Raw genomic sequence first — 13,775 nt, forward strand, 5'->3', positions numbered from 1 at the left:
CACGCCTCCGGATCACTAGTCCAGACCTCTGGATTACTAGTCTATTAACATAACCGTTCCCTAATCTGTTTTCTCTCAAAATTAGGCAGGGAGTATTTTACATATACGAATGTCCAAAGTCATATCAACATCCAGTATACCAAAATTAATTTCAAGCCCACTTACGATTTTATAGAGAGGCTGGTTCACAGCATAAATGTGACAGTGATTTGGCAGAGGAAAGAAATTGGCCAAATTTTCTGATATTGGTGCTAAAAAACTGAGACCATGGAACAGCTTAGGATATAATGACTAGGAAGGTTGAGATTTACATAGAAACATAGAAAATATGTGCAGGAGTAGGCCATTCAGCCCTTCTAGCCTGCACCGCCATTCAATGAGTTCATGGCTGAACATGCAACTTCAGTACCCCCTTCCTGCTTTCTCGCCATACCCCTTGATCCCCCTAGTAGTAAGGACCTCATCTAACTCCCTTTTGAATATATTTAGTGAATTGGCCTCAACTACTTTCTGTGGTAGAGAATTCCACAGGTTCACCACTCTCTGGGTGAAGAAGTTTCTCCTCATCTCAGTCCTAAATGGCTTACCCCTTATCCTTAGACTGTGACCCCTGGTTCTGGACTTCCCCAACATTGGGAACATTCTTCCTGCATCTAACCTGTCTAAACCCATCAGAATTTTAAACGTTTCTATGAGGTCCCCTCTCATTCTTCTGAACTCCAGTGAATACAAGCCCAGTTGATCCAGTCTTTCTTGATAGGTCAGTCCCACCATCCCGGGAATCAGTCTGGTGAATCTTCGCTGCACTCCCTCAAAAGCAAGAATGTCCCTCAAGTTAGGAGACCAAAACTGTACACAATACTCCAGGTGTGGCCTCATCAAGGCCCTGTACAACTGTAGCAACACCTCCCTGCCCCTGTACTCAAATCCCCTCGCTATGAAGGCCAACATGCCATTTGCTTTCTTAACCGCCTGCTGTACCTGCATGCCAACCTTCAATGACTGATGTACCATGACACCCAGGTCTCGTTGCACCTCCCCTTTTCCTAATCTGTCACCATTCAGATAATAGTCTGTCTCTCTGTTTTTACCACCAAAGTGGATAACCTCACATTTATCCACATTATACTTCATCTGCCATGCATTTGCCCACTCACCTAACCTATCCAAGTCACTCTGCAGCCTCATAGCATCCTCCTCGCAGCTCACACTGCCACCCAACTTAGTGTCATCCGCAAATTTGGAGATACTACATTTAATCCCCTCGTCTAAATCATTAATGTACAATGTAAACAGCTGAGGCCCCAGCACAGAACCTAGCGGTACCCCACTAGTCACTGCCTGCCATTCTGAAAAGTCCCCATTTACTCCTACTCTTTGCTTCCTGTCTGCCAACCAGTTCTCAATCCACGTCAGCACACTACCCCCAATCCCATGTGCTTTAACTTTGCACATTTAATCCCTGATCTGTACTAAATTAGCTGATTTCATCCAGGATGGCTGTGGACAGTGCCATCAGCTTCAGCACTCCCACATTGGGTAGGAGAAAGAAATATCAGATAAGTTTCCCACCTCTTCTGGAACTGTGCATATGTGGTTGTTGGGCAAGGACAGAATTGGGCTCGACGGCAACCACTCACATGGTAAAACAGCTTGCCAACCAATAAGCAAAACGGTCACTTGAGGAAGGCTGCCTGCAATTGTGGAATTAAGCCCAGCCTTCAGGAGAAGAGAGATTTTTTTATTTAAATCAGAGCAACATTGGAGATGAAAAATACACATGGGGATGATGGAAATCGCTTATTTTCTTTTTATTCAGTCTCAGGTTCTGGGCATTGCTGGCAAGGCTGGCATTTATTGCCCATCCCTAATTTCCCCAGGAAGCAAAGGGTAATGGCTGAGGGGAGTTTTTGTGACTGGAAGGCTGTTTTCAGTGAGGTCTCAGCACTCCGTCCCATATGATACAAAAATTGGCCATGTGGTTGACAGTGAGGAGGAAAGCTCTAGACTACAGGAAGATTTTGCCGAATTGGTCAGAAGAGTGGCAAATGGAATTCAATCCAGAGAATTGTGAGGTAATGCATTTGGGGAGGGGCAACAAGGCAAGGGAATACACAATAAATGGGAGGATACTGAGAGGTGTGGAGAAACAGAAGGACCTTGGAGTATATGTCCACAGATCCTTAAAAAGGTAGCAAGACAGGTCGATACGGTAGTTAAAAAGTCATAAGGAATGTTTTCCTTTATTAGCTGAGGAATAGAATACAAGAGTAGGGAAGTTATGCTAGGATTGTATACAACACTAGTTAGGCCACAGCTAGAGTACGGCGTGCAGTTCTGGTCACCACATTACAGGAAGGATGTGATTGCACTAGAAAGGCTACAGAGGAGATTTACGAGGATGTTACCGGGACTGGAAAACATAAGCTATGAGGAAAGATTGGATAGGCTGGGGTTGTTTTCCTTGGAACAGAGGAAACTGATTAGTGCAAGCCTCTGGATTACTAGTCCAGTAACATAACCACTATGCTACTGTACTCATTAATATTTAACAGAAAGAAAAACTCACTTTAATAATTACGATGTATTGGAAATAAAAAAAAACACAGCAGACACCATAAATAAATTATGTCTTTAATAATATATGTTCTAAGTTATGTCATTTACAGTGAAATACATGGACAAATACCAGAGCAGGCAGAACAAACACCAAGGTTGTGCGATGAGGCAGGTCTCACATTCCCCATTGGCTACATTGTTCATAACTGCATGGGGGAGAAATTAAATGTACATAATATTGATACTTCTTTCATATCTGGTACTATATAGTGGATGTATGTCTGCATGTTGTGAACTGGATATGCCCAGTTAATTGAAAAGCACTCGCACCAGACACCCCTGATATCCAGTTTCTCCTTCTTCCTACGTATCACTCACATTGTTCATCATTAACTGCAATGGAGTTCCTCGTTTTACCTGGCCACATCACTATATTGTAGTCTGGGGATCGCAGCTTAATCTGTCATAGTTAGTTGGATCTTGAATCTCTAAATTTTGTTGAGGAGATGCACATTTAATTTCTTCAAATGAAAAAAAGCTTCAAAAGATTTAATGTAGAATTTTGTGTCGGCTTCTTTATTTATGATTTAAAGTAAAATATTACCAACAGTTTTTTTTATAAAAAAAGAACCAACCAAAGTTCCATACTTTTTTTTTTAAAGTGGGGGCCATTGCCTGTCCATAGGCAGTGGGAGTGGGGACTAAGTAAAATAAATCTTCTGGGACCTTGCCATAGTTATATTATACAATAATGACCTTTATACCATGTTACCAAAAAAAAAAGGCTTTTGTCAGGGGGAGGCAGCATGGGAAGGAGAACTCAAGTTAATATCTTTGCATAGACCCTGATGAACACAAGTGCACATAATGGAACTATTCTCATTTATATGGATCAACACTTCATTACTTCTCCAAACTCTGCCTTTGGTAATCATCTAAGATGATTGGCACAGCACACACTGTAAACCTGATACACAGTCATAGCTGCACTGTGTGATGTGATGTTGTAGCATACAGACCAGGAAAAAGATAGGAACACAAAAACTTAATAGGAGCAGGAGTCGGCTATGCGGCCCCTCAAGCCTGCTCCGCCATTCAATAGATCATGCCTAAACGTCTACATCAACTCCATTTTTCCGTCTGATCTTCATATCCCTCAATTCCCATAGTGCCCACAATTCTATCTATCTCAGCCGTGAATATACGCAGAGACTGAGCATCCACAGCCCTCTGGGGTAGAGAATTTCAAAGATTCACAACCCTCCGAGTGAAGAAATTTCTCCTCATAGTCCTAAATGGCCGACCCCTTATCCCGAGACTGTGACCCCTAATACGAGACTCTCCAGCCAAGTCAAGTCCTCTAAGAATTTTATACATTGCAATGATATCACCTCTCATTCTTTCAAACGCCAGAGAATATAGGCCCATTCTACTCAATCTCTCCATAGGACAGCCCGCTCATCCCAGGAATCAATCTAGTGAACCTTTGTTGCACCGCCTCCAAGGCAATTATATCTTTCATTAGGTAAGGAGACCAAAACTGTACACTGTACTCCAAGTGTTGACTTACCAAAGCCCTATATAATTGCAACAAGGCATCCTTACTTTTTTTACTCCAACCGACTTGCAATAAAGGACAACATGCTATTTGCCTTCCTAATTGCTTGCTGTACTTGCACGTTAACTTTGTGATTTATGCTCAAGAACAGCAAATCTCTCTAACATTTGCTAGCCTCTCAACTTTAAAAAAAAATATATTCTGCTTTTCCATTCTTCCAACCAAAGTGAATAACCTCACATTTCCCCACATCATACTCCATCACTTACCTGGTCTATATCCCTTTTCAGTCTCTTTGCATCCACCTCACAGCTTGCTTTCCCACCTAGCTTTGTATCATCAGCAAACTTGGATACATTGCACTCGGTCCCCTCATCTAAGTCATTGATATAGATGGTAAATAGCTGAGGCCCAAGCATTGATCCTTGTGGCACTCCACTAGTTACACTCTGCCAGCCTGAAAATAACCAGTTTATTCCTACTCTCTGTTTTCTGTCTGTTAACCAAGCCTCAATCAATGCTATCATATTACCCCCAATCCCATGAGTCCTAATCTTGTGTAACACCTTATCGAATTTGTTCTGAAAGTACAAAAATACTACATCCACTGGTTCCCCCTTATTTACCCTGTTAGTTGCACCCTCAAAAAAAACTAATAGTTTTGTCAAACATTATTTATCTTTCATAAAACTGTGTTGACTCTGACTAATCACAATTTTGATTTTCCAACTGCCCTGTTACCACATCCTTAATAATAGATTCTAGCATTTTCTCTACTGCTGATGTCAGGCTAACTGGCCTATAGTTCCGTTTTCTCTCTCTGTCCTTTGATGTGAGCTATGATCAGTGGTCAGTGCCGAGTTAGCTTATCTGAGCTGACACACCAATGTAAAACATAGGAAATAGGAGCAGGAGTAGGCCATTTGGCCCCTCAAGCCTACTCCACCATTCAATAAAATCATGACTGATCTGATCTTGGCCTCAACTCCACTTCCCTGCCACTCCCCATAACCCTCGACTCTCTCGGTAGACTCTGCAGTTGGCTCCAATGTTCCCAAATTAGAAGGAAAAAAAGGGGGCAAAAATGGTTTGGGTTTCCATTCCCGATTGCTATATAGGCCCTCTGTTGGAAAGTGTGAATATTAAGTAAAGACAGGATTCAGCATGGCTATGCTGAATTCTGGGGTGAATAGCCCAATACTCAAGATATCAATGTTATTTATTTACCACAATAAGAGTCCTTGCCTACAAAAAGATAGGAATAGGGGAAGATGGTCAAAGATAAAATTAGTACAAGATAGAAATACTGATTCCTCTAACTTTACAAGTTGGCTTGCTTTCAGTATGGTCATGTTGCTGTAATAGCTATACCTAGTTCACAACATGCATATACAAGAGACACACAATAACCACACAGTATGGTACAATGTGAAAAACATCAATGTTTCCAGTACCTGGATGCTTGCTCAGGCTAGGGCCAAGTGTACAACCTCAATATCTTGTTTGACTATGGCCTAAGCTTAAAATGCCACATTCTAGCCACTAGCAAGACTATTTATTGCCACCTTTGCAACACGACCTGCCAACACCCTTCCTGCCAATTAAACCCTTAACCATACCCTTGTCATCTCCAGACTCAATTATTTCCATAAAACAAAAATAAAAAATAATAATAATGCAGCTGCTGGAAACCGTAATTAAAAACAGGAAATGCTGAAAACGCTCAACAGGTCAGGCAGCATCTGTGGAAAGAGACATTGGATTAACATTTTCAGGCAATTGACCTTTTATCAGAACAATCAATCATCGACCTGAAACATCGGCCCAGATTTTCCAGGGCGTATGACCACGAATGTGATGTGTACACGGCCGCAAGTGCCCCACAAGTTCCGGGTTTCCGCAGCACGAAAACCAAAACTTGTGATGTCAGAACTTGCGAATTTTCTTCACCGACCCTCCGCATCTCCGGGAGACGGACATCCGCCGGCACAGGGTTGGGCTATTTGCCCAGCGAATGCCCATGAAACTCTTATGCCTGGTAAGAGTCAGAACTGACCCAAGGGTCATCAACCTAAAACGTTAACTCGGTTTCTCTCCACAGATGCTGCCTGACTTGCTGAGATTGCCAGCATTTTCTGTTTTTATATCAGTGAGCAATTTATTGGTGAGTAAGTGCGCTTGATAGCACCGTTGACAATGCTTTCCATCACTTTGCTGATGATTGAGAGCAGACTAATGGGGCGGTAATTGGCCAGATTGGATTTGTCCTGCTTTATGTGGACAGGACAAACCTTCAGTGAATACCGAAGATATTCCAGAATAGGCCAAGTTAATTTCTATATCCAGATACCGAGGGAGTGCCGCACTGTTGGAGATGACGTCTTTTAGATGAGACATTAAACCGAGGCCCTGTCTTCTCTCTCAGGTGAACGTAAAAGATCTCATGGCACTATTTTGAAGACAACCAGGGGAGTCCTGGCCAATATCTATCCCTCAACCAAAATCATTTAAAAAAAAAAAGAGATTATCTGGTCATCATCAAGTTTGTGGTACCTGTACCTTGCTTTGTGCAAATTGGCTGCCACATTTCCCACAATAAAAATAATAATGAGAAGCTGGGAACTGTGGATGAGCAGAGATTTAGGAATCCAAATACAGAAATCACTGAAAGATAGTGGATAGGTGCAAAAAATAATTGAAAAGGTTAATGGAATGTTGGCCTTTATCTCAAATGGGGCTGGAATACAAAGGGTGGAAATGATCTTACAGCTGTACAGAGCTCTGGTTAGACCCCATCTGGATACTGCATTCAGTTCTGGCACCTCACCTCAGGAAGGATTATATTAGTCTTGGAAAGGTTGGTGTGCAGATTCACCAGAACGATACCAGGGTGAAAAGGGTTAAATTGAGAGGTCAGGTTGCATAGACTAGGCTTGTATTCACTGGAATATAGAAGATTATGGCATGATCTGATTGGAGGTGTTTAAGATAATCAAAGGCGTTGAGAGAGAGAGAAGCTATTTCCTCCGGTGGGAGTGCCCTGAACAAGGAGGCATAACCTTAAAATTAGAGGCAGGCTGTTGTGGCGTGATTTCAGAAAACACTTCTTCACACTAAGAATAGTGGAAATCTGGAACTCTCGTCGCAAAAAGCTTTTGAGATTAGGTCAATTGAAAATTCAAAAGCTGAGATTGATAGATTTTGTTAAGTAAGGATATTAAGGGTTATGGAAGCATGAAGGTTAGATGGAGTTCAGAATCAGATTAGCCAAGGCAAGGGAATACACAATAAATGGGAGGATACCGAGAGATGTAGAGGAACAGAGGGACCTTGGAGTATATGTCCACAGATGCTTAAAAGGTAGCAGGACAGGTCAATAAGGTAGTTAAAAAAGCATATGGATTGCTTTCCTTTATTAGGTGAGGCATAGAATACAAGAGCAGGGAAGTTATGCTGGAAGTGTTCACAACACTAATTAGGCCACAGCTTGAGTACTGTGTGCAGTTCTGGTCACCACATTACAGGAAGGATGTGACTGCACTAAAAAAGGGTGCAGAGGAGATTTACAAGGATGTTGCCAGGACTAGAAAACTTTAGCTATGAGGAAAGATTGGATAGGCTGAGGTTGTTTTCTTTGGAACCGAGGAGGCTGAAGGGAGATTTAATTCAGGTGTATAAAATTATGAGGGACCTACAGTGGATAGGAGGACCTATTTCCCTTAGCAGCAGGGTCCTTAACCAGGGAGCCAAGATTTAAAGTAGTTGGTGGAAGGATTAGAGGCAAGATGATGATAAATGTGTTCACCCAGAGGGTGGTGGGAGTCTGGAACTCACTGCCTAAAAAAAAAAAAGTGGTAGAGGCAGAAACCTTCATCACATTTAAAAAGTGCTTGAATGGGCACACTGATCAGTTGCCTCTGCGAGTTCCCTTCTTTCCCCTAGCCCACCGGGCCAAACTTCATCCGAGGCTTCCACCTGCCCTAACCCTAAACTCACATCTTTCTTGAGTATCTCCTTGATCGCCCCTCTTGACCTCTCCACGCTCATCTCGTGCACGAGACCAACTTCCTGCTCCCTTGACCCTATTCCCACTAAACTGCTGACCGCTCAACTTTTTCTTTAGCTCCCATGTTAACCAACATTGTTAACAGTTCTCTCTCCTCAGGTACTGTTCCCTTCTCCTTCAAATCTGCTGTCATCACCCCTCTCCTCAAAAAAGCAACCCTCGACCACACTTTGCTTACTAGCTATCGCCCCATCTCCAACCTCCCTTTCCTGTCCAAAGTACTTGAACATAATGTTGCTTCCCAAATCCGTGACCGTCTTTCCATGAATTCAATGTTGGAATCCCTACAATCTGGTTTTTGCCCCTGAAACGGCTCTCATCAAAGTCACAAATGACATCCTTTGAGTGTCTGACAAAGGTAAACTCAACACGGTTGACCACTCCATCCTCCTCCAACGCCTCTCAACCATCGTCCAGCTGGATGGGACTGCATTTGCCTGGTTCCATTCTTATCTATCTAATCGTAGCCACAAAATCTCCTGCAATGGCTTCTCTTCCCACTCCCGCATCGTTACCTCTGGTGTCCCTCAATGATCTGTCCTTGTCCCCTCTTATTTCTCATCTATATGCTGCCCCTTGGCGATATCATCTGAAAACACAGAGTCAGTTTCCACATGTACGCAGACAACACTCAGTTCTACCTCTCTCGACCACTGCTTGGTATCTAAATTGTCAGATTGTTTGTCAGATGTCTAGTACAGGATGAGCAGCAATTTTCTCCAATTAAATATTGCGAAGACCGAAGCCATTATCTTTTGTCCCCGCCACAAACTGTGTTCCTTAACCACTGATTCCATCCCTCTCCCTGGCAACTGTCTGAGGGTGAACAAGACTGTTTGCGACATAGGCATCATATTTGACCTTGAAATGAGTTTCCAGCCACATATCTGCAGCATAACTAAAGCCGCCTTTTTCCACTGTAACATTGCTCGCCTCCACCCCAGCTGTTCTGCTGCTGAACCCCTCATCCAGCCTCTCTGTTACCTCTAGACTTGACTACTCCAACACACTCCTGGCTGGCCTCCCACATTCTACACTACGCAAACTTGAGGTCATCCAAAGCTCAAGAGCCCATGTCCTAACTCGCACCAAGTCCCGCTCACCCATCACCCCTGTGCTTTCTGACCTACATTGAGACCCAATTAAACAATGCATCGATTTCAAAATTCTCATCCTTGTTTACAACTCACTCCATGGCTTTGCCCCTCCCTATCTCTCTAATCTTTTTCAGTCTTGCAACCACACAAGATGTCTGTGCTCCTCAAATTCTGGCCTCTTGAACATCCCTCATTATAACTGCTCAATCATCGGTGGCTGTGCCTTCAGCTGTTTGGGCCCCAAGCTCTGGAACTCCCTCCCTCCCTAAACTTCTCCGCCTCGCTACCTCCTTTAAAACGCTCCTTAAAACCTATGTCTTTAACCAAGCTTTTGGTCATCTGCCTTAATTTCTCCTTTTGCGGCTCGGTGTCAAATTTATCTGTTTTGTCTTGTAACACTGCTGTGAAGTGCCTTGGGGTGTTTTACTACATTAAAGACGCAACATAAATAAAAGTTATTATGAATAATAAAAGAGCAGTGACCTACAGGTCTACGGACCTCGTGCTGGAAGGTGGGATTAGGCTGGGTAGCTCTTTTTCAACTGGCATCGACACGATGGGCCAAAATGGCCTTTTTCTGTGTTGTAATTTTTCTAATGATTCTATGACTTAACTGAATGGCAGAACAGACTCCAGGGGCTGAATGGCCTACTGTGTTCATTGGCTGTAAAGCGCTTTGGGACATCCGGAGGTTGTGAAAGACGCTATATAAATGCATGTCTATTTTGTATCTGCTGGGCGGGCCACATTATTCACATGCTCAACACAAAACTCCCAAAGCAAGCATTCTATTCAGAACTCCAACACGGCAAGGGAGTCCAAGGTGGGCGGAGGAAACGTTTCAAGGATACCCTCAAAGCCTCCTTGATAAAATGCAACATCCCCACCGACACCTGGGAGTCCCTGGCCAAAGACTGCCCTCAGTGAGGAAGTGCATCCGAGAGGGCGCCGAGCACCTCGAGTCTCATCGGTGAGAGCATACAGAAATCAAGCGCAGGCAGAAGGAGCGTGTGGCAAACCTGTCCCACCCACCCTTTCCTTCAACGACTGCCTGTCCCACCTGTGACAGAGACTGTAATTCCTGTATTGGACTGTTCAATCACCCGAGAACTCACTTTGAGAGTGGGAGCAAGTCTTCCTCGATTTCGAGGGACTGCCTATGATGATGATATTTTGTATCAACGGACATTGACACTTTCATCCCATGCCAATGGAGTTCAGCCACAACTCGTCATATATTGGTCAATAATCTACAGCATTTAGAAACCCGTTCCAGAGCGGCTTCAATAAGATCTGGTTACTATTTTTTTTAAAAAGCTTGTCCAGGACTGTAGCTTTAAATGCAGCTCATATTCTGGTTGTTTGTTTCTACCTCATTTGGCAAATTTGAGTTGGTTTGAATGGGCCGCTCTGTAGCGCAGGGCTCAAACGTTAACTTTCATTTAATCCACATATACACACACCGCTCACCACAGGCGAAGGAGACAACTGACCTGGATCATGGTGACAACGTGACACGGGTTTAGCAGGTAAATTAAGGTCTTGGTTGCAAATTTGAAGCCAACTTCAACGCCAAAGGTGAGGCACAAGGCGACCAAGAGCAGGTTCTTGCCCACGCTGTCCTGCTTATCCTGGAACACTTTGCCCAGCTCTTGCCGCCGAATCTTGCGGTACGCCACGGCCATCTCCAGCAAGGAGATCGCGACCAGGATGATGCTTTCCACCCATCGCTGGCGGAGAGGCAGGAAAGCGGCGCACTCGGGTCCCCCGTTACCGGCGAATTTGGGGTCCACCCCTCCGTACGCCCAATCCAGCAACATGCACACATCGTACCGGTACATGCTCCGCTTCTCGTCTTGGTCAGGGCAAGCACAAGACGGGGCAGGGACTAAAACATTCGTTTCTAGTCGGAACATGAACTTTGCAGGAGGGCCTTTCTGCTCTGAGGTCCACAGAGCGGAACAGGAGAGCGGCCACTGGTGGTTTTTCTGCGCTCGCACGCGATGCGCAATTTCAAGCGCTCTGCCTTCTCCCCGAATGCTCCGCTTGCTTGCTTATGCAACAAAGCATCCCAGGCGAACCGCTGTCTAACTGGCCGCTTTGTCACAAAGTTGGCAAAGCAATCTGCCTGCACAGAAAAAGAGAAGCGGCTAAAATGGGATTGGCTGAAACTGACTCGAAACCCACCCCCTTTTGGACACTGACAGATTTCCCTCGACCAGTCACAGTCAAAGAGGCAATGCCTCTTTTCTTCCTTCGAAAAAGGAATTCATTTGTTCGGCTCACTGGGCGCCTGGCCTGAACAATACAAGGGGGAAAGGAAATTGTATTTTTTTTTAAACTGGGGGCTGCCTTTGTAAAGTAACGTTTTGTGGTTTTTTTAACACAATAAATACAGAGAGGGGAGAGTGAGAGAGTGGAGAGTATCAGGGTAGTCTTTCATGCATTCGTTTCGATAAAATGTGCTCATTTCCTTTCAGACTCAGATGTAACTGAACCAGTCACTTTACCAGAAGCTGGATGTGTTTCCACTTACTAAACGATGACACTCCTCCCACAAAAAAAAATTATTTTTTATGTTTTTTATTTTAGGGACGGACCGTTAAAATAGAAAATATTCCATTTAGGGGGAATATTTATTTTATTTTGTTCCATTTATGATGAGGGAGAATCATCAATCATGATGTGATATGTATCTGAGAGGAGGGGGTAGGTTCGATTGGTTAACACTAGGAAGAAATAGATTGTTAAGTCTGCATATTGTGTAGAAATGTGTTCACAAGGAGTAGAGGGTCTGGATTAAGATTTGCTGTATTTTCATTGAGGGCTTTAAAAAAATTACCTGCTTTTTTGTTTGCGAAGTGAGAGGTTCGATTTGCCACAAGCCACAATGAGACAGCTTCAGGTTAGATGGACAACATACATTGATGACCTGCAGAAAATCCTGGAAATACACAGCTAAAAACCCCAGAAAATACTGGAAACATTCAACAGGTCAGTCAGTATCTGTGGAGAGAACAGACAAGTAAACGTTTCAGGTGAAGATCCTTGGTCAGAATGGGAATAAGATACAGATGGAACTCCATTTAAACGGAAGGAACAAAGGAAGGCGAAGGAACAAAGGAAGGGGAAGGGGGAGAGAGAGACACACACACATTCAAAGGAGGAAGTTGAATTTCTTGCAAAGTGCCCAAAAAGAAAGCATGAAAAGGGTAAATAGCTGAAGTGATATTTAAGTAGAAAGAAAAATACAAAAGAAATTGAAGAAAGACAGAAAGAACTTGCATTTATATAGTGCCTTTCGCCACCTCAGGACGTACCAAAGTGCTTTACAATGAAATGAAGTACTTGTGAAATGTGGTTACTGGTGACTTTAGGAAATGCTAAACAGAAAGCTCTCACAAACAGCCATGAAATATATGACCAGATCATCTGTTGGTTGGTTGAGGGATAAATATTAGCCAGGGCACCAGGGAGAACTCCCCTGCTCTTCTTCGAATCGTGCCATGGGATCTTTTACATCAAGCTGAGAGCGCCGACTGGGCCTCGGTTTAATGTCTCATTCAAAAGATGGCACTTCTGACAGTGCAGCACTCCCTCAGTACTGCACTGGAGTGTCAGCTTAGATTGTGTGCTCAAGTCTCAGGGGTGGGCTTCAACCCACAACCTTCTGGCTCAGAGATGAGAGTGTTACTACTGCTACTGCCCACCATCTTGGTGTCCTGATAGAGAAAAAGGAAAGACTTGCATTTATATAGCACCTTTCATAATGTCAGGACATCTCAAAGCACTTTACAGCCAATGAAGTACTTTTGGAGTGTCGTCACTGTTGTATGTAGGAAATGTGGCAGCCAATTGCACACAGCCATGCTCCCACAAACAGCAATGTGATGATGACCAGATAATCTGTTTTTGTTGTGTTAATTGAGGAATAAATATTGGCCACGACACCAGGAGAACTTCCCTGCTCTTATTTGAAATAGTGCCATGGAATTTCTACATCCATCTGAGAAAGCAGAAGGGACCTCGGTTTAACTTCTCATCCAAAAGGAGGCATCTCTGACAATTCAGCACTCCCACAGCACTACACTGGAGTGTCAGTCCTAGATTTTTGAGGAGATGAATGGGCAAGTATTGCATCTCTTGTGTTTGGACAGAAAAGCCAAGGAAGGACAGCAGGTAGTGGAATTGGAGAAGTGGACAAGGATGTCACAGAGAGAATGATTCCGTCGGAAAGCAGGGAGGGGAGGGAAGAGAAAGATGTGTTTGTTAGTAGGATCGTGTTAGAAGTGGCAGACCTGGTAAATCTGGATTTGATGAGGACATGGTTGTGGGGCAGAGGGATGCACAGGAAATGAGACTGACCCAGTCGATGGTCCTGTCTACCATGGCAGAGTGAGCTCTTCAGCTGAGGACAGAGGAGGACCTTTCAGAAGTTCTGGTTTTGAAAGTGGCATCATCAGGGCAGCTGTGAAAAAGGAGGAGAAACTGGAAA

At 43.8% G+C, this 13,775-nt stretch overlaps 1 protein-coding gene across 1 annotated transcript in view; it reads right to left on the reverse strand.

The window, feature by feature from the left end:
• LOC139265618 (transmembrane protein 164) overlaps window positions 1-11,403 on the reverse strand; it is a 163,022-nt gene extending 151,619 nt beyond the window's left edge. Inside the window, exon 1 of the mRNA XM_070882773.1 lies at window positions 10,774-11,403. Within this exon, the coding sequence (XP_070738874.1) occupies window positions 10,774-11,196 (423 nt within the window). The 5' untranslated portion in view covers window positions 11,197-11,403. The remainder of the gene's footprint in view (window positions 1-10,773) is intronic.
• Between the last annotated feature and the right edge of the window lie 2,372 nt (window positions 11,404-13,775).

This window comes from Pristiophorus japonicus, chromosome 6, assembly GCF_044704955.1.
Source record: "Pristiophorus japonicus isolate sPriJap1 chromosome 6, sPriJap1.hap1, whole genome shotgun sequence".
In the NCBI taxonomy this organism is placed as follows: domain Eukaryota; kingdom Metazoa; phylum Chordata; class Chondrichthyes; family Pristiophoridae; genus Pristiophorus; species Pristiophorus japonicus.